This window comes from Lepus europaeus, chromosome 1 (genome assembly GCF_033115175.1).
Source record: "Lepus europaeus isolate LE1 chromosome 1, mLepTim1.pri, whole genome shotgun sequence".
Taxonomy (NCBI): Eukaryota; Metazoa; Chordata; class Mammalia; order Lagomorpha; family Leporidae; genus Lepus; species Lepus europaeus.
Genome location: NC_084827.1, coordinates 72,966,640 through 72,994,295, shown reverse-complemented (window position 1 = coordinate 72,994,295; position 27,656 = coordinate 72,966,640). Strand labels below are relative to the sequence as shown.

Here is a 27,656-nt window from a genome sequence, read left to right as displayed (position 1 = left end):
CTTCAAATGAGATAAGAAAACTAATTTTAAAGCAGTGTTGCTGGTATGGAGTAAAAACTGCAATTTGGAGGGATGTATCCAAGTGTCTGTTTCTCAGTCTCTCTCTCTCTTTCTCTCTCTCTTTCTCTCTCTCTCTCTCTCTCTCTCTCTCTCTCTCTGACACACTCACAGAATGCTACAGCTTCAATTATAAGGAAACCAGACATTTTGAAAACTTATCATTTGTTAGGACACAAAGGCAAATCTGCCATGGCTTCAGCTCCTCACTAGGCTACCAAGAAAGCAATTTTATGGCATTTTGTGCATAGGCCAAATAATTTTCCTGAGGTAACAAACTCATACCAGTCCTGATAGAAAAAAAATTAATTTCCATAAACTTGTCAGTTTCTGTTAACTGTCCATATTTCGTCATAGTCAAGTAATTCCATTTATCACACAAACCTGTAGATTCCCATAAGAGGGCAGACTCAACTCCTTTCAATCAATTGTGCTGAAGTGACAACATTAAACCCAGCTCACTGCCATTTATGTCTCTGAATCATAGGATCAAGTTTGCAAGTATAAATACAATCAGTAATAAAGGCTAAACTCATATTTTTGCCTGAAATATCTTTTATCTTCATTAAGACAATTACACTAGCTGAAAATGAGTTCCTAGGCTCCTCAATGCATTTTGCAGCTAACACCAAACTTGGAAGGAAAGCAGTGACCTGCAGTTACTTCCCCTCATATGAATGATCTCGGTCTTACCAACACATTCCTCAGAGTAGCCACATAATTATATTTTCTTCATTGACATGGAGTAAGGCTGGTCTGTGGTGGAAACCAGTAAGACCTAGTGTTGTGGCTTGTGGCTGAAAGCACTTCGAAGTCGTACTTTCAAGATCATTGCAAACATGGATGGAAAATGGAATTATGGTGCCAAAGTATTGAAATCCATGCATACGAGGCATCTTCAAACAAAAAGTTCATGGAAAATGTGGACTGTGAAAAAAACTGTACAAATTTTATAAATTTTTAAACCAAAATAAACTTAACTTTCAATTTCATTTCCCACAAATATTTTGAAGGATCCTTGTATTTCTCTTATGAGAGGGGCACTTGACTGTGCTCACTTCTGTAATGGTGGTCTATGCAGAATCTGCTTTTAACAAATACTCCATTGATAATATCAGTTTACATCTTGCTTCTAAGCAACTGTTACTAAGTTGACTTCAGCCTGGAGCACCGGTAGGGACTACATGGCAGTCTGTCCAACATCTTCAGCCCCAGGGCAGATGGAATTTACCAGGATTACGGTGTGAATCCCCAGCGAAATTATGTTTGGGGTCATTAAGATACACAGAGGCCCTTTAGACCAGTGCACACGTTGCTCAGTATGTTTTGCCCCTACCTTTAACTCATAATTCCCATTGCCTCAGTTTCCATTGGTAGTGACAAGTACATTGCAAAGAAAATGGGTTTGGCTATTTTCTTGAACCCAAGGATCACTGGACTCTCTTATGTGAGATTAAATGCAGTAAGATCTTTGACCTAGTTTCTATATGGTACAGTTCTATGTCATGCCCCTTTCTTTGTATGTGAAGACACAACTCTGTATTTTCAGGAAGTTCCTCCTCTGGAGGACTGAGGCACGCTAGCCATAGAGAAAAGAGAAAGGTTATGAGAGAGGACAGATGGTTCTGCCCAGGCCTTGAGGTATGACCCCAGACTGTGGCCTCCAACAGAGGACATACTTTGTTTCCGAAGCCTTCCTTGGAGAGGGTACTCCAGGTACAGCCTCTGTGACTGAGAGAGTCCCCATAGTTAGTTGCTCTTGTATTTAGCCTGAATGTGTCACACGGTCCTTTACATCAATGAGTTCCTGTGGCCAGGTCAGAGGAAGCAAAGGCAACTGCCTGCCTTAGACTGCCCAGGTATCACAATAGCAGTTGAAGAGAGACTGGCTTTTCTTTCGTTCTTTCTGTCGGCCTGCTCTGGCTGTGTTTAGGTCTTTGCATATGGGCACATGCTTGTTTATGATGACAGCTTCTTGGGCTAGCAACTGTCTGGCATCAGCTACCACGTAGTGAAAACATCAAAGACAACACAAGCAGCTCTTTCCTCACGTTTTCAGCTTGTTTCTTTTTGTCAATAATTATAAGACCAGTGTCAAATTCCTAAAGCCTTCCTTTTTCCCCCCTCTGCCGTGGGCTCAGCTGCAAGAGTCCATAGTGATGAGTGGAGTATTCTCAGAGCCAATAAACTGTGTGTCCACTAAAGAAACCTTAATCATGTTTAAATAATAGAAATCGTCATTGAGATGTGAGCACATATATAAAAGCTCCCTAGAGAGCGTATTTTTTTTCTATTTTGTTTTTCAACCATCTGAAGAACTTTTTCAGCTTATTCGCAGTTTTGTTCCTAAAAATTGTGGACACTGTTGCTTGCAGATCCTCATTTTCCTGCAAACCCACTCGTGCATGTTTTGTTTTCCATGTCTCCACCTACAAATCAGAACAGTTGTTTTCCTAGCCAATGGGTACTATTAATATTTATCTACCTCACAGTCAAGTTTTATTAATTGCTTAATTAGTAGTAGTGAAAACAATTAGTGTTTGGGAGCAGAGTGTTATATACATGCTAGGAACAAAAATTAGCGTAAGGAAAGCACAGGCAGAGGTTGAATTCTAAATAGAGAAAGCAAATTTAGCCTTTTAATTTGAACAGTGAGTGGACAGCCACAATGGCCTCGGCTAAATGGTGTGTGTGCCCAGAGGTACAAAAGCACACTCTTCCTCCTGCCTTGCTGAATCTTGTACTCACATGCCTCATTCTGGACTTGGCTTTTTCCCTGCCCTAAATTCCTAGGCATCGATTGGTTCTAAATAGCCTCTGCCTAAGTTTTTACTGTTTAAAAAATGTAAGGAAGGCTCTGGCGCTGTGGCTCAATAGGCTAATCCTCCGCCTTGTGGTGCCGGCACACCAGGTTCTAGTCCCGGTCAGGGCAAAGGATTCTATCCCAGTTGCCCCTCTTCCAGGCCAGCTCTCTGCTGTGGCCCGGGAGTGCAGTGGAGGATGGCCCAAGTGCTTGGGCCCTGCACCCCATGGGAGACCAGGAGAAGCACCTGGCTCCTGCCTTCGGATCAGCGCGGTGCGCCGGCCGCAGTGCACTGGCCGCGGCGGCCATTGGAGGGTGAACCAATGGCAAAGGAAGACCTTTCTCTCTGTCTCTCTCTCTCTCACTATCTACTCTGCCTGTCAAAAAAAAAAAAAAAAAAAAAAGGTAAGGAGAGTTTAAGCTGTGCAGTGAGCCATACCTTGGCCTGTTCCATATTCCATTTAAATATAGTTAAGGCTGAGCATTCTAATCCAAAAATATGAAATCGGAAATGCCCTGAAGTTCTTCAGAATCTCAAGCTTTTTGAGTGCTGATATGCTTAAAAAGGTTGGATTTTAGAGCATATTCAGCCAGGGAAGTCTGTGTGTAGGCATTTAAACATCTGGAAGACCTCCAAATCTGAAGCACTTCTGTTCCCAAGTGTTTTGGAGGGTTCCTCAGACTGTGCTGGAAACCGTGATGCATGCTCGGGAAAAGCCACACAAACAAGACCTCTCTAGTTTCACAGTGAGGTTCACATGAAGTTAACAGGCCCACTTGCCTGATACAGAAAATCTACAAGCTAGAAGTGTTGAGTACCTTAACCTGTCCTGGCCCCAGCAACCACTAGAGAACAGAATTCCTTATTAGCATCCCCTTTATCAAAATGTTTACAAAGGTCAATGAAATCCCTACTATATGTGTTGCTGTTCTGGGTGATGGAATCAAGAGAGTATAAGAGCACTGTGCTTGTGTGGTTGTTTATTGTGGTATCTTCCTGTGCTTGCCTGATGGAGAATGTGGAATCTAATGACAAGGTAAGTCCAGAACACACAAGATAAAATCAGTCCACAGCAGTATGTGCTAAATGTCATAGAGAAGGCATTGAGGGCTTCTTCAGGGTTCAGCAAAGGGAGCAATCTTTGGGGAACACCATGGGAAGTATCAGAGAAGTAATGAAGTTTGAATAGGACTTTAAGGAGCCAAAATTAGACTGCAAGAAGGAGGTGGATGAGAGGGGAAAGTGATGCTGAGGAAGTCCTCAGTGTGACAGGAATGCATAGAGCTTGGGAGAACTATAAGTAGACCAGTGTCTCTGCACAGTGAGAGCAGGAGATTTTTATTTATGTCAGGAAATGGTGAAAAAATGACATCTGAAACATAGAAAATAGCCAACTACTGAAGAACCTTGAATTTGAGCTTCATTCTACTGGATCTGTATCAAACTCCATCAAAGAGAATATAATACTGCAAGAAACTTCACCATAGGTCAGTTTGGAAGGCAGTTCCTTGATGGAATTCCATGTATCAGCTCTCCTCCTATGAGCTGGGAGAAAGGTCCCTCTGGTATTTGAATGATTCGAAAGAGCTACTCCAAAAGATTGCCAAAGTGGCTGACTGTACTCCTTCCCCAGCACTGAGACAAAAACACTCTTAGAAAATATGGAAATGCACTCATTCAGAGGATGAGTGAGTTCCAAGGGGCCTTTTAAAAGCTTTGACTTCAGAGTTACTTCTCTGCCATTAAATGCATCACTGACTCTATTAGCTACAGCACTAAGAGGCTTGACTCATTTCTACAAATGACAATGAAAGGATCCATCAAAACTGATAGTTTCTTTAGTTCATCAAATCTCTATTCACTGCAAAAACATTGTTGTTCTTGTGGTTAGTTCTTTATGATTGCTTTTATGAAGACAGTGAAGAGGCAAAATATATAGGTGGAAACTTAAATTGACTCTATATTGCTAAGATTTACCATCCTCAAAAATAGCATGCTGCATTAATGCATTTCTGATTTCAAGGTGTTTTTCTTCCTAAATTGTTCTTTCCTGCACATAATAATTCCATCAGACAAGGGTCTGTGGAAGAAAGCGTCATGTGTGATTTATTTCTGGGGGCTTTGAAGAATAAAAATACTATCTTTTGATAATGTGTCTGAAATAGCATATAAATTAAGGTTGTAATATGCAAAGATACCTTTCTGTTATAGACTCTTTTCTTTCAATGTGTTTATCGTAGGATCTAAGGGAAGAATGTGTAAAGTTGAAAACAAGAGTGTTTGATTTAGAACAACAGAATCGAACCCTAAGTATTCTGTTCCAACAACGAGTCAGACCAACTTCTGATCTGCTCCTCCAGGTATGTGTTTATGTGCAAAACAATCTTTGCTGCTGAAATAGCATTGACAGAAGTTACTTAAGTTCAAAAGTTGCCAGCATCTCTGAGCAAGGCATATTGCATCAACATTCCCGCTTCTTTCCCCTCTCAAGGGATGTCATTAAACTTGAACATGTCTTAAATTCTTGACTTTTTAAAGCTATATGCAGATAAAGAAATGTACCAGCAGAGAATAAACAGGTAAAAGGTACAATCAGAAGGTGTCCTCCAGTTAACTAGGTGGAACCATGGAATAGATTTAGGATATAATTGATTGCACTGGGGGCCAGCATTAGTAACTGTGCATTCTGTGATAAACAAAGAAGAGTTTTATGTAATACCAAAGAACATTTCTTTGTTTCAAGCTCTTTGAAATCAAAAATACTACTGGGGTTTGTTTTGCTTCCTGACTCTGTGCAGAATTGCTCTTCCCAATACAAGACTTCGATTCTCGGTATTTTTATAGGTTCTCATTGTCTAAATGCTCTTACTGAACTCTGTTTGTTGAGCTTGCCTTAACAACATGGAAAGAGGTAAAACGCTGAACTGTTAGACTAGTTTTGCAGCTGCCCCTGACAAAGCCTGAGAGAATACATCCCTCTGCAGGGAGATGCACACCATGAGAGGGGGGACTTGGAGGGCAGGCCTTTGTGGCTTGCTTCTGATTTTTCATTCCTGATAATGCACATATATTTGCTCAGCCACGCTCCCATGAGCTTTCTTCAGAGCCTTTCTGAGGCTGAGCTTTCAAAGGGTGCATTGAAGTTTCACAGGGGCAGTGTGCAATTTGTGAGGGGTAACCCGCAGCTGCGTGGTCTAATTGGCCAAGAGGAAGATCTCCCTCTACCTGATGATCAGGACTACACTGTCCAGCCCTGAAATGACTTGCCACAACGGGCTACTTAAATTTTAAGAATCTACAATACATGAAAATTAAGCTCCTGTGTCCAACTAGCTACACTTCAAATGTTCAAAAGCCCCTTGTGGCAAGCGACTGCTGTTCTAGGCAGTACATCTGAGTAGCCCATTGCTGTCATTGTAGAAAGCTCTTCTGTCCGCAGGATTTGTCCAAGTGTTGACACTGTGTTGCTAATTTACTCTCTCAATTTTAACGTAAACATCTTAGGGCTCCTTGGAGAAATATGGGAAATTGTAATTTATTTCAGAGAAAAAAAAGATGTTTTATAAAGCTGAACATCAAGATGTAATTCTCCTCCCAGAATTAAAATAAAACAGCTCTCTGAATTAAAAAAAATAGATCTCTATCTTAAATTAATTTCCTCTATACTTTATCTGTTGGAGGATAATTCATAATTTATAACTCAGAAATTATGTGTAGAGGGAAAAGTCATTTATTTCTATTCTGTTTCTTGGTCTTGACCATAATAAATGTTTGACATAGGAGATCTTGATTTTGTAAAAAGCTGTTTTGCTTGTGCAGTCTCATATAGACAGCCATTATTATAATTAGTTTTAACAGCTGTTATGTGTTCATGATTCTTTTCTGTTTTGCCTTTTCTAACTTGAGGCTTTTTTTTTTTTTGGAACAGTATTAAAAATCTTCTGTCTCTGTTTATGAATGATGAGAGTTTATTTGCACAGTAGACGCGTGTACTGTGGAAATTTAGGCCTTTTCATTGGCTGTCACAAGTTTCATAAATCCATATCCAAATGGCAGGGAACGATGTGTATACTAGCAGTAGGACTCAGTGTTTATTCATTGAGTATTTCCAGCCAGCAAACTTCATGTTCTTCCCCAAAGAGGTATCAGTTTTTAGGAGCCATTCTAATATAAATGATATTTATAGAAAATAGACTGTCAATAGTTCTTTGGAGATGAATGATAGAAGACATGCCTGCCTTCTCATGGCTTAGTGCCTACAGCCAAAACAGAGTAAGTTGCTAGTGTCTCAGGTTGTCTGATAATTATTTGATGCGCGATTATTTATTCTCTAGTGTCTTGGGTTTAATTGAGAAACACCATGAGGTTAAAATAAAAGCAGTCTGAGTTTGATTTATGTCTAGTTATGTCTGTTAATGCTTAGTAATCATTTGTTGAATGGAATGATGAATAAATAAAAGCATTCATTATGCAAGTTGGGGAGTTATTTTGCACAAACCTAAGGGAACTTTATGTATACAACTCCTCTGAAGCTCTCCAGACGTCCATGGGTGCTTAAGCACAGTACAGTCTTGTGGATCCAGTTTGGTCTTTTTGGGCTTGTGGTGTGAGTACAGCACAAATCTACCAGTGTGTGCATGGTAGCTATAGTTGCTGCCCATGCAGATTTCTAAATCATTTTCTAAACAAGGGTACTTTGAAAAATTCATGGAAAATGGAATTATAAGATGTGTTTATTTTTCTTGCGAAAATTTCATATGACAGGATCTTCAGAAAGTTCATAAAAATGTATATTAGGACCAAGCCACGGATGGATTTCAAAATGTAATGTAAGTTTATATGTATTGTGTAAACCAATGAACAATGATGCAAAAAGACAATTGTTTCCATGAAACAAAGTTGAGTGTTTCAAAAGCTTCTATAAGTGAGTTACTGAAACACGGTTTGCGTCAAATCAAATATAGGTGTCTGTGATGATTGTAAGGAGAGCAAGGGTTACATTAAATATAGAGGGAATCTTTATGTGAACTGCTCTTCAAATGTACTGTGACACTCCCAATTTCTTAATCAAATGAAGAAGACCAACAGGTGGGTTGAATCGGGGGTAGAATATCATTATGAACAGTGAAATGATACCTAATGCAACAGTTGAAGGCAAACCTGCGTCATGCCCTGTGGAAAGAAAGTATTTCTGCTTGGCTGGAGTAAAGAGTTTATGTCAGGAACAAAAGAAAAATGAGGCCTTGAGGGTAAAGTAAGTCTTTAGAGGGCCTTAGATGCATCACTAAGAGGGAAAATCACATCTTGCCATAAACCCTGGAAATTCTTTCTCATCTTTGGCGTAGTTTTGACTTGATCCCAAAGCAACCTCCTGTTACATCTCATCATCAAAAGTCCTGCCCTGCAGGAGCTGAGTGATCTTTCAAAGTGACCCTTGTCTCTTGCAGAGACCACTTTCTGCACCTCTGGCAGGTTAATATCCTCCCAGAGCTTATGAAGGAGACGGAATCCCTGCTGCACATCTTCCATGTGTTTTCACAGCTGCCCAAAGCCTGTAAGGAAGCCACCAAGGTCCTCTGATGATGCAGCCTGGCCGAGTCACCCCTGGGGGTGGCTCTAGCATTGGATCCTGGTGTTTCTCAGCAACACAGAGGCCTCTCCTGTCACTATGGGGGGTTCTTATAAATTAACTATCAGATCTGCAGTGCAGGACTGCAGTGGCCTCCTTCACAGGCACACAGAAACCCAGGCACAGAGAAGATCAGTTCCAGAAACTCATACGGCAAATTGACAGGGTAGCTAGAGGCATGGGAAGCCAGGTGGATGCTCTAAACATGCGTGGATTTTCTTACCTCCTTCTTGTGGATCAAGCTAAGGCAGGAAACTCAAAATTGCCTCTAATGGATCAGAATTTACAACTTCTGTTGCAAAGTTCATGGAGCACTTTGCTATCCGGCACCTTTCCCTTCACTTGTCTGTCCTTGTCTGTTTCTCTCACTGTGTAATTCTAATGCCTTCTTAACGATTTCTTCTTCTTGTTAGCTTTTCATCTTAGTTTGACTCCACATATTTGAAAGTATCTAAAAGTCTGATACAGATACCTTCTAGAAAGCAATAACCCATGCATTTAAAGATTATTCTTATGGGACAACTATTGGGCCTACTGTTTAAGATGCCAGTGTGGATGCATGTGTCCTACATCACAGTTCCTGTGTTTGATACCATACTCAAGCTCCAAACTTCAATTTCCTATCAATGCAGACCCTTGAAGATAAAGATGATGGCTCTAATGATGGGATTACAGCCCCCCATGTGGAACACAGGGATTTAGTCCCAGGCTCCCAATTTTGGTCCTGGCTCAACTCCAGCCATTGCACACATTTGAGGAGTGAACCAGCAAATGGGAGCAACCCCCATCTTGTCTTTCTCTCTCTCTGCCACAAATAGTTGAAACTAGCAAGATTTTAGTAAATCAGCATGTATGATATGGCTGACATTTTTCAATTTCTCTGAATGGCCAAACATCCCAGAGAAGATGCCTCCATACTGTTGCTCATCTGACTGGTAGTTCTAGGTAGTTCTCTATGACTGTATTTAAGATGCAATGGCAAATTCTTTTTTTAAAAAAGATTTATATATTTATTTGACAGACAGAGCTACAGAGAGAGGGAAAGACAGAGAGAAAGGTTTTCCATCTGCTGGTTCAGTCCTCAAATAGCCACAATGGCCAGAGCTGTGCCCATCCAAAGCCAGGAGCGTCTTCCAGGTCTCCTGCATAGGTGCAGGGGCCCAAGCACTTGGACCATCTTCCACTGCTTTCCCAGGCCATAAGCAGAGAGCTGGATCAGAAGAGAAGCAGTCAGGACCCAAACAAGTGCCCATATGGGATGCTGACTTAGCTTACTATACCACAGAGCCGACCCCTACAATGGCAAAAATCTAAGGTAACAAAGAGGATAAATGCCTAAATTTTTCAGAAACAGATATATTTTTTTTAAATATGAATTGAGCATCTAGGTACTGTGTATTGATAGAAAAATAGAATGGACAGAAGAAGGTGTGGTCTTCTCATCAAGACGATTACAACCTTTCTGGGGTTAGAACACACCAAACAGCCCTTCCTCAAATTTCAGGAAAATGTGTGGTTAAAGGTAAAGCCATCGAGAAGCACACATTGAATATGTACTTTGAACAGTAATAGTGTCTATAAGAGGGGAGAAAGCAACATCTGGTAGAGTTCATGTCCTCAAAGTGTTCACTGCATAGTTGTAACAAGAAGTTTACAGTAAAAAAGTTAACAGTAAATCAGTGAAAAACCCTAGTTACCATGGTTGCACTGGATGAGCTCTACTGCCATGAGAGGCTGGGACTCTATAATTTCACGCAGAATCACAAACTGCCCACTCACATTGGGTGGCATAGTCAACCAATATACTACATGAACACCAACAAGAAAAAAGTTCAGTGGAGATTGTGACTGTGGAAGGTCCCCTGAGATCCTGCCTCTCAGTGAGGACAATGCATTTCTTGTAGACAGATGGAGAAGTGAGTGTGTAATGTTCTGCCCAGACTCATGGATAGATTCACACTTTTGAAAGAAATATATAGAAGGAGGAAAAATAAGAGGAGTAGGATTTTAAAATCCAATCACCTGAAATAATATAAAATAAAGCACTAGCAAAATAATGTCAATATTCTAAGATATGGCAACAGATTTTCACACCTTGGTTTTACACTGTCAGACCCTCCACTATTTATGTGAATAATCTACACTGTAACATTATTTCTATTTTGGCCTAAGGATATGGGTAGTATGACCCTTTGAAATAACAGATTAAAAAGAAAAAAACTGCCAGGCTAAAAGTAATGTCCTATAAGGATAATGATAACACAGGTTTCCAAAACAAGACAAAAGTAGGACACACAGAGAGGGGAAAGTCTTGGATGCCACAAGCCAAGAGCCTTTCAAAGTGTGTAAATACAATACCTCCTTTATTATGATTGCACTATAGAGCCTTCTGATCCGACTCATTCACAGGTGGGTCTGTTAATCAAAATGTCAGAGGGAGGAACTAGAAAAGCATCCCTCATGCCCATTCACATTCCATAAAGAGGGAGTGCTGAACGGAGGTGAATCGAGGGACTCAATTTCACTAGGTTTTCTATTTAACTCTTTATGTATTTTTTTTTAAGATTTATTTATTTATTTGAAAGACAGAGAGGTCTTCTATGTGCAGGTCACTCCCCAAATGGACAAAATGGCCAGAGGTGAGCCAATCTGGAGCCAAGAGCCAGGAGCTTCTTCTGTATCTCCCACATGGGTGCAGGGCCCAAGGACTTGGACTGTCTTCTACTGCTTTCAAGGCTATAGCAGAGAGCTGGATCAGAAGCAGAGCTGCTGGGATGTGAACTGGTGCCCATACGGGATGCCAGCACTGCAGGAGGCAATTTTACCAGCTATGCCACAGCACCGGCCCCTCTGTTACTCTGTTAAACATCAGTTGTGTGACTCTTCTTCTATATGTCTATGGAATTAATGATCAAGTGAATCTCTGGGACACATTGGAAAGCTTGTAGAGGGAGATGGCTTCACAAGTGAAGTGACTGCAAGTGAGGGAAGAGTGGAAAGGAATGAGAGCAGTTCTTAGGGTGCTAGGTATGTAAAATGAAGGCTGACTTTGAAGTAGCAAGTTTACACAAGTGCAGACGAGTAAGAGAAATTTTCTCTCCTTCTAAATGAGTTCCAACTTTTTGTTGTTGTTTGTTTTGTTTTACTTTTATCTATCCTTGTTTCCAAGGAGACCTCAGAAATGGATTCCACCTTGAAATTACATTGTATTACACAGATGTGTAGTTGGTCAGAGCAATGCCTATGTTCCATGAGTTTTTACATCTACCAGCCTAACCACTCCTGTCTCAATTTAAGTTACTTAATGGAAGGCATATAACTTCCTTTTGTTGGTATCCTCCGAAAATTAGGTATTTCCCAAATATGTATTAATGACTTTCAAGAGCACATGGTTGGCTCCACATAAATTCTCCTCTTACCTGAAACAATGAAAAATACCATCTAAGATCAAAGTGCAAAGGCACTGAGCCAGGTGCAGTAATAAGCAGAGGCGGCTATTGTATTCTGTTGCCAGCTCCAGCCTACTGTGGCTATCTGGAAATTTCCATTTGATGCTACCTGATAGGGCTTAAGAAATTCTGAGGGGATGGAAATTCAGATTTTGTGTGCTCTCAACTCTGACACATGAGCTCCCATCTGATTCAACCATTTCATAATACTCAACAAAGCTCAACAAAACATCTGTGGACTAGGATTGGCCTGCAACATCCTTTTTCTTTATCCATGCTAGTGACGATAGGTCTTTCATTTAAAATGTAATGCAAGTGTTGAGAACACCTGGGCAGTGGGCTTCACAATCATGTTCATAGTATATCCAGCATCTATTGCTCCACTCATCATTTCAGCAATAATTCACTGAGCATATGCTTTGTGTTTAGCATGGTACTAGCTCCTGAGGACACAGAGATGAGTAAGGCACACTTTCAGAAAGGAAGAGGTCATCATTCAGTAAGGAGACAGATAATATGAGTGAGCCATTATGCAACAGAGTCATACATGCAACAGAAACATGTTTTGCACCAGAGGTCCTCAGAGGAAAAAGTGGGGAACACAATCTGGGGCATCGGGGAGCTTTCTAGGAGGTAGAAACAGCTGAACAGGATTCTGAAGGCTGAGTAGGAGTTTGTTGCTGTTAAAATTTCTGAAAAGCAATTCATGGACTAGTTTCAGGAATAAATATTGGGATTTATATTCACAGTAATCTCAGGTCCTGACTTTAATCATAGTATGAGATTGTCTTCATCTGATTCAGTCTTGATTGGCCTTTCCTTAATCCTTCTAACATCAGATGAACTTATGGAGCCCATAGAAAAGCAGAAGCTGTCATGCTAGTTGAATTCTCTGTCAATGTGACCTTCATCAACAATTCTTTCTAGCTTTTTATCTGAGGAAGTATCTAGTTAAGCTGAGTTAAGAGGACTGATGAAAAATGAAGAGCTCTCAGTGTCTAAGGTTTATTTTAAGGACTTTAACATTATATAGAGGTTCAAACCCTGAACGTGAATCAACATTCTGTTGTAATAGACTAACTGATTGAAATGTAAATTCAAAAAATGCACCTTGCAGCCTGCAACATTCAGGCTGTATATATTTCTTTTTATATTTCAAGCACATGAGAAAACCTGATTACCCATGATTTAGTAAATTTCATGCAGTAAATGTTTATCATAGAAACCTTCAAAGCTCCAATAGTAAATAAAAATTATTATTAAGTGTTGTGTTTTCACAGCTACTAGATAAATGTAAGGATTTGGAAATGTGAGGGACAGAAAGTACTGAGAAAAGAGTGGATTTTTACCTGGGGAGTTAATCATGCAAATTGGAGCATTAATTTCTTGGCACTCAAAGTGGTGGCATATCCACTGTCATAGGGAAATCTTATTTATGGCACAAAATGATACAGTCACTAGAATGCTGACATGAAAGACCAGTGTTTGAAGGAGTGAAAAGCACTCTGGCCTTGTTCTACCACCTCTATGACCAGGAGAGAGCCCTTGTCTTCAAGCTGTCCTGACATGTTTCTGAACCCTGCTCTGGAGCAGGGCAGTAATTTGCACTTTACTGCACCTCTCCAGGAGACCCCAGAATAAGTCTTTAACCTGTCAGACTGCGGGAAAAAGTGTATCTTTGAAGTCTTGAATGCTGGCTGCCTGGGACCGGAAGGGAAGGGAGAAAAGAGTCGGACAGACAACAAAGAAGCAAATAGAAGCATCCAGGAACCTTTGCAAAGTCCACCCAGTTCAGGCTGATGACCTTGGGGAGAGCACTTCAGGCACATCGCAGATACCCAGTGTTGCTTGGGATGGCCACACCCTAGAGGACGATGGAATTAACCTTCAGTTGTGTCCAACCCATTGTAGCCATTCAGAAATGGGATCAGTGTGGCCCCCTGTGTTATCAAAGGGCTGGAGATAAAATATTCCCAGGACAAGGCACTCTTGTGTGCTTGAAGCCAGTGATTTATAGCTCATATCTGACTGCACCAGAGTGGTTAGGACAGGCATCAAGGGCATAGAGATACCCCACCACATACATACTTGTACCTGCTACCACATATACAAGTACACACAAACCTGGGTCACATTTGGAAAAACCCAATGGATGGGGCTCTAGCATTGTGGCATAGCAGGTAAAGCCGCCACCTGCAGTGTCAGTATCTCATATGGATGCCAGTTCAAATCCCAGCATCTCCACTCCAATCCAGCTCTCTACTATAGCCTAGGAAATCAGTAGAGGATGACCCAAGTCTTTGGGCCCCTGTATCCAAGTGGGAGACCTGGAAGAAGCTCCTGGTTCCTGGCTTTGGATTGGCACAGCTCTGGTCGTTGCAGTCATTTGGAGAGAACCAGCAGATGGAAGACCTCTTTCTTTCCCTCTCTGCCTCTGCCTCTCTGTCACTCTGCTGTTCAAATAAATAAATAAATGTTAAAAAAAAAAAAAAACCCTGATGAAGGGACCGGTGTTGTGGCGTAGCAGGTTAAGCCTCCACCTGCAATATCGGCATCCCAGATGAGCACTGATTCTTGTCTTGGCTGCTTCACTTCTCTCTACTTTTGTTCCTTCTCCCTGCTAGTAGCCTGGGTAAAGCAATATAAGATGGTCCAAGCACTTGGGCCCCTGCCACCAATGGGGGAGAACCAAGATGAAGCTCCTGGTTTCATCCTGACAGAGCCCTGGCCATTTTGGCCATTTGCAGGGTGAAATGATGGATCTTCTCTCCCTCTCTTCCTCACTCCTTCCCCTTGCAACTCTACATTTAAAATAAATAAACAAATCTTTCAAGAAAATCCCCGGTGCACATCTCCAGACAAGTGAGGTGATAGAGCACCTGTGTGAGGTTGGCAGGCTAAGATGCTTCCCAGTCTCCTTTCGATGAAGCTGTCTACATCCCATTGCATTGCAGCATCCTTTCGAGTTTAAAGTGTTTTGTATCCCTCGCCAGGACAAACTTCTGTTGGGCACTGTCAGCCTTGTGTCTCAAAATCAAGAAATCAAAGTATGCCTGATTTTTGGAAACATCTGAAAGGCCATTCACCTGTATGATGGTTCAATGGAATGAGGCGCATTGCCCTGAATGTCACAAACCCTGTTGGGAAGTGAAGCCAGTGCCACTACTGCCTCACAGGGACCTAAGGCACACAAATACATCAGCCCTACCTCCAGCTGTATGCAGTGGCTGATAAATCCTTGCCCTGTCCTATCACACAAGTAATACAGGAGAATTTGGGAAGTCAATGGAAATAAAGGGATCAGGAGATGTCTGTGTACTGAGTGTTGTTAGAAAAGTAGCCCCTATTGTTCCATCAGCCTAGCAGGAAGGTAGGGTGTGGCCAGTCATGGTCATATCTGGAGGTTTCCAAATAGATACCTGGTAGTGACAATGATAAAGCTTTGCAAATTCTCCATACCTTGTTGGCAAGCAAAAGATATCTCAATAAACCTAACAGTAGGCCCAGGGTGTTATTGCTTCCAAATAGGAAGATGAAACCATCAGCTAGGGTTCTTGTCCTACAGTACTTGCTGCCTAAAGTGCCCAGTGCCTGTTTAAATCCTCATTTTCAGTTATTACTTTCATCCGTTTTTCCAGGCATGTGTAAAGAAAGGATATTGCAGTAGCTTTGGGCAAATCAACCAATTAAATGCATTTAAGGGACTTGGCAATGTGCTATCCTCTGAACAAATCAAGTTATGTACATTTGGTTGGTGTCCTAATCATCTGAGTTATAGATAGTACCATTGAGAGTGTAATAGATATTTCCTTGAATAAGGACATGAATCTAATAACCTAGTAGCATGATCAAATCACTTACCCTGAAAACATGTTTATGCCAAAGAATAATAGAATCATGGAATATTCTGTGTCACCTTTCAAGATCATCTACCCCATGACACTCAGATTGATCTGGGCCTTGGTGCAAGGTCACACAGTCTGTTGAGAGCAGAGTGGTGACAAGAGTCCAGGAGAACTGGTTCTCAGCTTTGTAAGTTTTCTCCTATGCCATGGGGTGATAAAGTTGAAATTCACCTGAGTTAAGAAAGAGAAAGAACTTGGCATGAGGAATGCAATTTCAATCTATTAATCATCTCTACTAAATCAGTTCCTCTTCAGTGCTGACTTTTGGGAAGTCACTTGTTGGACTTTTCTGGGAAGTTAGGGTTCTGGAGACTCTCTAGGGATATTTAGCTCCAAGTAAGTCCTTATGAATGTCTAAACCTAACTCATTCCTGGTGAGTGTTTCACTAAGAACATGTGTGTGAGACCTACTGGAGATGGATACATTGGAAATATCTTGGATCCAGGTACCTATCCAACCTGATTCTGAACTTTCAGGGAAAGAGGGGCCATAGCTGAAGTGTAGAATCTTTGAAAGGAAGTCGAGTTTTCCCCCATACAAAAAAAATGTAACTTCAAGATTTTCAGCAACCCTGTGGAGCCTATTAATTTCCATAATTTAGAAATTAATTCTGAGTTAAGATTTAGCGCATATGATGAGCTACACTGCAGCAGTCCTTTCACTTGTTCACATTGTATTGGACATTGTTTCACACCCTTCATTTCTATCTTGACATCTTTGCCAAGTATGCCAGATCCCTCAAAGCCTACTTTTCCAATAGGTGATTATTTTTAGTTTTCCTTTTGATCATTGCTTTTCCTTCCCCTAAATACTAAAGAGGATAAAGATCATGTACCGTAACCATATTGCATAATGGATATACTTGTGATGTGAAGAAATCAAAATTTGAAAATAGAAAATACAGTGTTTATTTTTTGATATGAGATGCATACAGATGTTTTCCAATAAGCCTCACTCATATTTCATTGTTCCACTTGTCATTTTCAAGGCAGGCATCCAGATCTTAGAATTAATGTAAAGATCTCATAATGATATTAGTGCAAAAAGCCATTACCATTAATGTTGCTGCAGAATTTGCCATAAAAATGAGAAAAGCTGAAGTGAACAAGGTGATCCGCAAGCTGATGCTCAGATTCAGCATTGTCTTTTCATTACAACGTTATGTCATGGCTGGAAAATAAACAAAAACTCACTGCATTAATTTCCTATCAAAACAGAACCTTAGAGATGTCCATGTGTGCCCTTTGTGCCTCTGGACAGATTGCTACCATTGACTATTCACTAAGCTGTGAGACTATTTGTTTTAGTAGTTAGATGTTGTGGATGTTCTCTGACCAGACTGCTAAAACACTGAATATCCACATAATACATTTATCTGTGGCTCCTGAAAAGAAGTTTCTTGGTCTTTAGTCAAGAAGAAGCATTCAATGCATTCTAAGTATAGTGGTGACCTGTTTGTGGAGAACATTTAAAATCACCTTTTATCTCCCCAGAAAGATTCTCTTGTTTGTCTGCCCAGTCCAAACCCAGATCCAGGCAGCCACTGATCTGCTTTCTGAACTGTGGATTAATTTACCTTTCCATGATTTTAATATTTATGAAATCATACAACACAAGTATATTCTTTTGTACCTGGCTTATTTTGCATAGCATACGTCCTTTCATATTTACTACTCATCCATGTCACTGCTTGAACCAAGAGTCCTTTTTGGTGGTGGTTTTTGGCTTTTTGCTTTGTGGTGATATGTCGTGAGTACCTCCTTGAAGATGTCCATGGAAAATGTTACCAGTTTTTTTTTGCAGTAATTGCATTTGTGTCTTAGTTAGTGCTTAAAAATATTACGCTAGAACTTGGTGTACTTTTGCAGCATGGCCAAATGAGAAAGCATGTATGTGTTTCCCTCATTGAGGTTCTAAGAAAAATAATATAAATAGAACCGTAGTTTTAGAGTTAAGTATATCTGGGATCAAATTCAGTCTTTGTGGTTCATTAAATCATGATCCTGGGCAAGTAATTTCATCTCTCTGAACTCCAGTTAGCTACTCTGCTAAAGGAGAATAATAGTGATTTCTTGATTGTTCTGTGTATGTGTTATAGAGTTCAGTTAGTTAGCATATGTAAAGCATTTACTACAATGTATTCAGCTAAGAGTAGTAGCTATTTAACTATATTACTTCTCTGTCATTGTTTTGCCCCATTTTTTACTTTTCTTTTGCATCTCTGACAATACTGAATACACTTTTAGTTGGTTATTTTTCACTGGCTTCCACTCAAAGACATTTTGTTAATCGCCTTCAGTCACTTTGTATATACTTATTCTGATATAAATATGACCCATTCCCCACTTTTTAATAGTATACAATTGAAAACAAACAGTGTTTGTATGGCATAAAAATTTTCCATTTCACATAATTCATAAAATACTACACACATCATTCCATGGAATACAGAAAGGGATGCAGCAGCCTGCAGAGGTGTAGGCAGTCTGCAAAAGAGGCAGGAAAGCTGCTGTTATTCCCATTTCCATGTTAGAAGTTTTGACAACTGTTCTAGAAACAAATCCAATTATGCCACTTTCTGGGCACTAAATTGGTGACCTCAAACCAATCACTTAGATTTGTCAAATCCCTGAATGTAAAATTAAGGATTCGGTCAAGAACTGGCCCATCCATTTTTCTATTTTACATTGGTTTGTGCTGATAAAAAAGGGAAGGGATTAGAGAGTGAAGGGTAGGGAAGCTCGTTGGCTGTTAAGAGTCAGCATGAAATAATATAAAGAAAGGGGAGTTATTCTCTATACCTAGGTTTAAATCTCTATTCTGAAACTACCTCTGAATTTATTATATCAAATTAAATGCTTAGTACTGTGAAATAAGGTTTCCATCAGCTGGAAAGAAATTGTGAGGAATTTCTGAAAATTCCAAAGCTAACAAGTTCACCAAGGTAGACTAATATTAAAACAACACTCAAAAGCTAGTAAATTCCGTATATATCAGTAGCAACAAATTGGAAAATGTAATTGAGAAAAAGATTCCACTCATAAGTTAAGAACTACCTAGCAATAAAACCTAATAAAAATATGTAAGATCTAAATGAATGAAAATGTTTAATAAGAAAGAAATGAATAAGTAGAAATATATCGTATGTCCATGAGATGAGAAAAGTCAGTATTATAAAAATGTTAATTCCTCAGAGCAAATATATTTTCAATCAAAATCCAACAAATTTTTATGGAACTTGTCAAGCCAATTATAAAATGCATCTTAGAGGCTTAAAATTTTCTCAAAAGGCCACCAAAAAACTTCTAACGTGAAGTGTACAGAACTGTAAAGTGAAAATATAAACCCTATTATACTAGAAATTATACTCTATAAAGTTTTAGCAATTAGAAAAATATGGGTTTGCATTAAGAAGAGAGAAATAGATTGGTGAAGGAAAGACTAAAAGCAGGCCTATTTTATATAGGAATTTATTTTGTGATAAAATGGCAGTGGGGAATGATGAGTGATAGATACGTTGATAGATAAGGAACTTTTGACAATCCATTTGAAAAGTCATAATAATTAGAGCCCTTCCTCACAATAAATAGAAATTTACATGAGTCAGTTTCCTAAATAGACAAAAAACTAAATACTGAAGATAATACTGAAGACTTTTTTGAAATAAAAAAATCTTTAATGCATTGGATAATTTCCCAAGCAAGGCATAAAGCTAAGAATTCATAAAGGAAGGAACTGCTAAATTTGACTAAGTCAAAATTTCTTTTTCTTTTTTTTTTTTTTTATTTTTGACAGGCAGAGTGGACAGTGAGAGAGAGACAGAGAGAAAGGTCTTCCTTTTGCCGTTGGTTCACCCTCCAATGGCCGCCGCGGTAGGCGCGCTGCGGCCGGCGCACCACGCTGATCCAATGACAGGAGCCAGGTGCTTCTCCTGGTCTCCCATGGGGTGCAGGACCCAAGCACTTGGGCCATCCTCCACTGCACTCCCTGGCAATAGCAGAGAGCTGGCCTGGAAGAGGGGCAACCGGGACAGGATCGGCACCCCAACCGGGACTAGAACCCAGTGTGCCGGCGCCGCAAGGCGGAGGATTAGCCTAGTGAGCTGCAGCGCCGGCCCTAAGTCAAAATTTTAAAAATTTTGATTGACCTAACACTCCATATAAAGAGGCAAATATAAGCACAGAGTAGGGCAAAATATTTAAACATAGATAACTGCCAAGGATAAATTTGAATGTATATAACCAATTCCTGTGGATTATAGTTATGAACTCATTATGAATTTAAAAAATGGAAAAGCCAACGGTAGAAAAAGGCAATTGACAAGAAGAAATATAAAGAGGTAATAAACTTTCAAAAAGATGCTTACCTTGCTTACTAATCAGCAAATTAAAACACAAGATACTTTTTTTCATACAACAGGCTGGCATAAATAAAATTGTGATAATATTAAGTGCTGTCAGAGGTAGACAGGAAGAAATAATTTCATGCACAGCTGTAGAAAATATATATGTCTTGCATTGCTAGTAAGATTATAAATAAGTACAGCAATTTTGGGGTGACAGTTTAGTAGTGAAAGTATCTACTATCCAACTTAGCAATTCCGCACACCCCTTTTTACTCTACAGAAACCACTGTTCATTTGCAGAGGGTGACATGTAAGATGTGGGGCACTGTTGACAACAGAAAATTAGTAGAGCATAAAGGCATATCCAAGAAATATGCTGTACCTATGTTATAGAGTATTTGTCCCTGTTTTCAAGTATTAAGTTAAATTGTATTTACTGTCCTAGAAAGATCTCCAAAATACATTCAGTGAAAAATGAAGTTGCGAAACAATACAGATAACATGATATACGCTATCTTAAACTTATACCCACAAAAAAAAAAAGCAAAACAATGAATAATATTTAAATACATTTATAAATGCATGGTAAGTGTTCTGGAAGAATGCATGGCATACTGGTAACAGTGGCTACCTTTAGAGAAGGGAATAGGATGAAGGTTGGCCAAGTGAAAGTTTCTATTTCTTTTGCAGTTTGAAATCTTTACAGTGAGATTTTCTTCCCATATTACTTACATAGTCAAAATGCAGTATTTAAAGTAAATCAAGGGGCCGGTGCTGTGGCGCAGCAGATTAACACCCTGGCCTGAAGCGTCGGCATCCCATATAGGCACCGGTTCGAGACCCGGCTGCTCCACTTCGAATCCAGTTCTCTGCTGTGGCCTGGGAAAGCAGTGGAGGATGGCCCAAGTCCTTGGGCCCCTGCACCTCTATGGGAGACCCGGAGGAAGCTCCTGGCTCCTGGCTTCAGATTGGGCCAGCTCTGGCCATTGTGGCCGGTTGGGGAATGAGCCAGCAGATGAAAGACCTCTCTCCCCCCCTCTCCCCCTCTCCACCTCTCCCCCTCTCTCCCTCTCCCCCTCTCCCCCTCTCCCCCTCTCTCCCTCTCCCCCTCTCCCCCTCTCCCCCTCTCCCCCTCTCCCCCTCTCCCTCTCTCCTTCTCTGCCTCTCTCCCTCTCTCCTTCTCTCCTTCTCGCCCTCTGCCTCTCCTCTCTCTGTGTGATTCTGACTTCCAAATAGATAAATCTTTAAAAAAAAAATAAAGTAAATCAAGGTAATAACCCTGGCAGGAAACATATCATATTGAGGAGAATATGTAGATAAACCGCACACACATACAAGCACAAACATTTATAATTACAGACCTCTGGGAATATGTAATAACTCTATGAGGATTCTTTAAATAGACACATGTTCACATTTCTGTTTTGCAGATAATTTCATGGGAAATTCTGTTAGTCTAGATTTTAAAGTGACCAACTACCTGCAGTAAAACCTTGGAACTCAGGAGGGGTGGGGTGGGGTGGGGTGAGAGGAGAGAAAGTGAAAGCCTTCCAAAGATCTGAGGAAAGAGAGCCAGAAGGAAAGAAAAGAAGGGTGGATGCGGCGGATGTGTTCTTCATATCGTCACTATTTTGGATGAGAAAATGTGAAGATAGAGGCAGAATAGCAATCTCAGTGGGGGGAAAGTTGGTGTCCTGTTTCTTCAAAATGTGAAAGTAAAATGTATTCTTGAGGGCCAAAGGACAGTAGAATTTTTAAGTTAAAAAGGAGGGAAATCAGTTTTAAAAAAAATTAATGGAGCAGGTGCTTAACCAGTGGTTAAGATGCTCACGTCCCATTCGGATCTGGCTAAAAGGTCTGTGAGAGTCTCACAGGCATGGAAAGCCATGACATGGTGGCAAAAAACAATCTAAATGAAAGATCCTGGTGAACAAGACCCCAGCAGAAGGAACAGGCCATCAAGGAGAGAGGCGCCTTTCTCTGAAGGGAGGAAGGAACCTCCACTGTGACATGGCCTTGACTAAACAAGTTCAGAGTTGGTGAACTCAAGGGGCTTCCATAGCCTAGACAGCTCATAGCAAGAGTCTCGAGTGATTGCTGACGTCATAAATAAGAGTGCCAATTGTTAAATCAACAACAGGAGTCACTGGGTACATGCTCCCCATGTAGAATCTCTGTCCTTAATGTGTTTTACTATGAAATGTAAAAACACTACTAGTCGAACAGTACCCTATACCTTGTGCAGTTGTGTGAGTGCAGCCTGTTGAAATCCTTGCTTAGTATATACTAAGTTGATCTTCAGTATATGAAGGTAATTGAAAATGAAACTCGATAAAGGGCGGGATGGGAGAGGGAGAGGGAGAGGGGAGGGCCAAGGGAGGGAGGGAGGTTGGAGGGGGGGAGCCACAACAATACAAACAATACAAAAGTTGCACTTTGTAAATTCACATTTATGAAATAAAAAATAATATATATATATATATATATACTAAAAAAAATGCTCACGTCCCAAGACAGAGTGCACAGGTTCAATGTCTGGCTCTGACACTTCGCTCTAGCTTCTCTCTAGTGCTAATCCTCAGAGGCAGTGGTGAAGGCTCGAGTCATTGGGTTCCTGACAACTACATGAGAGACCTGAATTGTGTTCGTGACTCTAACTGTTTTGGTTATTTGCGGAGTGAACCAACAGATTGGAGTTCCTTCTCTAGCACTCATGCACTGTCTCTATCTTGCTTGCTTGCTCTCTCCCTCTCAAATTTAGAAAAAAATTTGAAAAGTGAAAACACTGAAAAGAAATGGAACAGTAATACAAAATAAGACATCTAAAGTAAGACAGAAGGAATAAAATTAAATATATCAACATTATACTAAAATGTTAGTAGGGAGGGGAAATAGTATTAGATAGTGGTCAAAAGCCAAGTGTGAGATTGTCAGGTTCAGGTTTGGTTGGAAACTGGAATCCAATGGTAAGTTGTTTCTTTAAAAACAACTTTAAACTTTAAACAACTTTAAAAACAACAGCAAAGCTTACAGTGAAACAGAAAGGAGGAAATAAATGAATGAAGATACATGAAAAATACAAACATAAGCAAAATGTGGAAGAATATAGTAGATTAACTAGAATTTGGGTTAAGAACTTTTAAGAAGCTAGAGGAATATTATGTAATAAATTTACAGGTTATGAGTAAAATTTTGTTATAAAATTATGTGTACCAAAAGCGCCACAGTTAACTATGTAAAGCAAAACCTTTAAATGCAAAATGAACTTCATAAAAAAGAACACTATTAAAGAAAGAGACCTTAGAACACAAAAATAAGCTTTCAGAAGTGAAAAATTTGATAGACTAATAACAGGTAAGGACATAAATAAATATCATTAATCTTGATTTAATATCTATATACAAAACCCTGCATAGCTTCAACAAAGCATAACCACTACTTTTATGTCTATGAAACATTTAGAAAATCAATATTGCCTTTGTCATAACCATAACCATAACCATAACCAAATAAAATAGTGTGGATTTTACAGCCCAGTTGTCTAATAAACTAGCAACAATATAAATAAAAATGTGACCAAAAAGTTCTTTTGAAATTATGTACTCTTTAGAAATTGTGTACTTTGAAATAATCCTTAATAACGAACAGAATAACAAATGCAACATTGTAAACTATGAAGCCATGTAAGGAAATTTGCTTCTGCAAAAGCAGAAAATGTATGTGAAACAGAACAACAAAAATGGAATGTCTTTAGTATTTGAAAATAAGGACAAACAATAAATTTGGTACTCATTTTAACATGCTGAGAAAAGGACATCCAAATAAAGGAAATGTATGAGAAGAAATAATGGTGATAGATGAAGTTGATCAAAAATCTATGTGTGTTTATATACAGATAGATAGATAGATAGATGTCAGTATACAGATTTTCAAAATGCCTTTTTAAAATATCAGTAAAACAGCAAAACCTCTGATTTTATCAATAAAAAGGAGAGCTAAGTTCTATAAGAATTAGAAAAAGACACACAGATGCAATAGTGAATAACAATTTAGAAGAAAATAATTGGTGTCAACATTGTGGTGTAGCAGGTAAAAGTGCCACCCGTGATGCCTGTATCCCATATGGTCACTGATTCATGTACCACTGATCCACTTCCAAACTAGCTCCCACCTAATGGCCTGGTGAAAGCCATTGAAGATGTCGCACATGCTACCTACATGAATTTCTTGACTTCAGCATGGCTCAGCTCTGGCCATTGCATCCATCTGTGACATGAACCAGTGGATGGGATCTCTCTTTCTCTCTCTCTCTTTCTTTCTTTCTTTCTTTCTTTCTTTCTTTCTTTCTTTCTTTCTTTCTTTCCTTCCTTCCTTCCTTCCTTCCTTCCTTCCTTCCTTCCTTCCTTCCTTCTTTCTTTCTTTCTTTCTTTCTTTCTTTCTTTCTTTCTTTCTTTCTTTCTTTCTTTCTTTCTTTCTTAACAGGCAGAGTGGACAGTGAGAGAGAGAGATAAAGGTCTTCCTTTTGCCATTGGTTCACCCTCCAATGGCCGCCACGGCTGGCACACTGCAACCGGCATGGGGTGCAGGGCCCAAGCACTTGAGCCATCCTCCACTGCACTCCCTGGCCATAGCAGAGAGCTGGCCTGGAAGAGGGGCAACCGGGACAGAATCTGGTGCCCCGACCGGGACTAGAACCCGGTGTGCCGGCGCCACAAAGCGGAGGATTAGCCTGTTGAGCCGCGGCGCCGGCCATCTCTCTAACTTTCAAATAAGTAAATCTTCATTTTAAAAAATTATCAAATTTATACCTACAAATGAAATAAATTAGTACCTGAAAAATATAAACTGAAAAATGAAGACACATCACAAGACATTGGAGAGGGGTTTAAATCTACCAAATGAGGGCAGGTGTTTCGCACAGTGATTTAGCTGCCACTTGGGACACTGCCATCCCACATCAGAGTGCCTGGGTTTATGGCCAGGCTCCGCTTCTGAATCTAGATTCCTGGGAGGCAGCAGATAGCCTGATAACTCACATAGCTGGGTCCCTGACAACCACATGAGAGACTCAGATTGAGTTCTGGACTCTTGACTTCAACCTGGCCTAGCCTAGCCATGGCAGCCATTTAGGGAGTGAACCACATAGTGCAAGATTCTGTCTCTGCCTTTCAAATAAAATGAAAAATAGATTTTAAGAGTGTTTTGAAAAATTACCATTGTGAAATATTCTAAGAACACCTGGTCTTATAGTTCAGTTTTAGTGCAGTCTTTAGGAATGCAAGTAATACAAATATTATTTAAATTATTTTAGACCATATAAAAGATGAAACCAGCATAACCTTCATACTAAGACTTGGTTACAAATATTGCATTTAATGACAATTACAGGCAAATATGACAAAAATGTATGAATTTATGCACATATACACTAAATAAAAATTAGAAAATAAGATAAGAAAACCTTTTTTATTATATATTTATTTGAAAGTCAGTTACACAGAGAGAGAAGGAGAGGCAAGGAGAGAGAGGTCTTCCATCTGCAGGTTCACTCCCCAGTTGGCCACAATGCCTGGAGTTACGCCGATCCAAAGCCAGGAGCCAGGAGCTTCTTCCGGGTCTTCCACACGGGTGTAGGGGTCAACAACCTGGACCATCTTCTTTTACATTGAAAGTGGAGCAGCTGGAATTCAAGCTGACGCCCACATGGGATGCCAGCACTGCAGGCAGTGGCTTTTACCCACCACACCACAGCACCAGCCCCCAAAAAAATCTCTTTAAAATATTTTTTAACCAAATGAGGCAATTCTGGAAATACCAGTGTTGTTCTATATCAGAATATATGTATATCAACATAATACTGTACAACATAACTTCAGCAAATTAAAGTGTAAGAACCTGGTGGCTGAAACAAAAATTGTTGAATATGTACTTGAAAAAGTCCATGCCCCTGCAGGTTCTGTGGCATAGCAGGTTAAGCTGCTGCTTGTGATGATAGCATCCCATATCAGAGTGCTGGATGGAGTCCAGGATGCTCTGTTTCTGTTCCAGCTTCCTGCTAATGTGCCTGAGAAGGCAGTAGATAATGGCCCAAATACATGGACCCCTGCCACCTACACGGGAGACCAGATGACCCTCCTGGCTTCAGCCTGGCCCAGCCCTGACTGTTGGAGATGGAAAATTTCAGTCTCTCTCTCCCTCTCCTCTTCCCCTCCCCATGCCTGGCTTTAGAGTAAATAAATCATTAAAAATATAAAACTCAGTACCCAGTCTCAATAAAAACTGGAAGTAAAATTACATAGATGGAAACCAATTAAACGTAATAGAGAATATATAAGAATATACAAGAATAACAACAACAAAAACTCTGGCAAGTACTGTTCTGGCAAACAAAACATAAAATGTGATGCAATTAAATTCTGGAAACAAGCAGCGATGCCTGCTATTACTATGATTGTCCTACATTCTATTAGAGGTTCCAGTAAATGTAATAAGACATGAAAATAAAACTGCAGAATAAATTTTAGGAAAGTAGACAAATTCATATATTTATTTTGCAGCTATATTAGAAATATCTAATAAAAGTCTAAAATGATAAACTGGATCAAAGGTAATGAAAGTTAATAGCTCTTGTCTGTTTTTTAGTGAGCACCTAGAAATGGAAGTAGAAAACCAATTCCTTTCATTGTAAGAACTAAAATCCATAATATATTTAGGAATAAATCTGAAAGAAATTTACTAAGCCATATAAAACTCTCCAAAACCTTATAATTGTCATAAATTATATTAATATGGTTGGAGAAGGATAAATGCTTGAGAAAAAAAAGATACAGTAAAGTGTGAAAAAGAAGAAAAATCAGGTGAACATGTTTTAAAAGATATCAGAATGTGCCGGCACCACGGCTCACTAGGCTAATCCTCCACCTGCGGTGCCGGCACCCCGGGTTCTAGTCCCAGTTGGGGCGCAGGATTCTGTCCCAGTTACTCCTCTTCCAGTCCAGCTCTGTGCTGTGACCTGGCAAGGCAGTGGAGGATGGCACAAGTGCTTGGGCCCTGCACTCACATGGGAGACCAGGAGGAAGCACCTGGCTCCTGGCTTCAAATCGGCGCAGCGCATCGGCCGTAGTGGCCATTTAGGGGGTGAACCAATGGAAAAGGAAGACCTTTCTCTCTGTCTCTCTCTCTCACTGTCTCATTCTGCCTGTCAAAAAAAAAAAAAGATATCAGAATGTAATGTATTTAAATCCAATATGTTATTGCATAGGAATGGAAAAATAGATCAGGGAAATGAAGCGTAAGACTCAGATGCTAGTATACATTAAATCCTAGCATATGGCAAAGTCAGTATTTCACTTCTGCAGGAAGCTAGTGGATTATCTGAGAGATATTTCTACCAGTAGCTATGTATCTAGGGGGGAAATGTACATAGAAAATAGACCTAATTGGTTATCTGTAACATATAGAAAGCA

The 27,656-nt window shown here is 39.9% G+C and overlaps 1 protein-coding gene across 7 annotated transcripts in view; it reads left to right on the top strand.

The window, feature by feature from the left end:
• Positions 1–27,656, top strand: part of NCKAP5 (NCK associated protein 5) — a 957,082-nt gene that overhangs the window by 768,243 nt on the left and 161,183 nt on the right. For all 7 annotated transcript variants that reach the window (XM_062185802.1, XM_062185829.1, XM_062185796.1 and 4 more), the window contains one exon: positions 5,102–5,221. In XM_062185802.1, the coding sequence (XP_062041786.1) occupies positions 5,102–5,221 (120 nt within the window). The remainder of the gene's footprint in view (positions 1–5,101; positions 5,222–27,656) is intronic.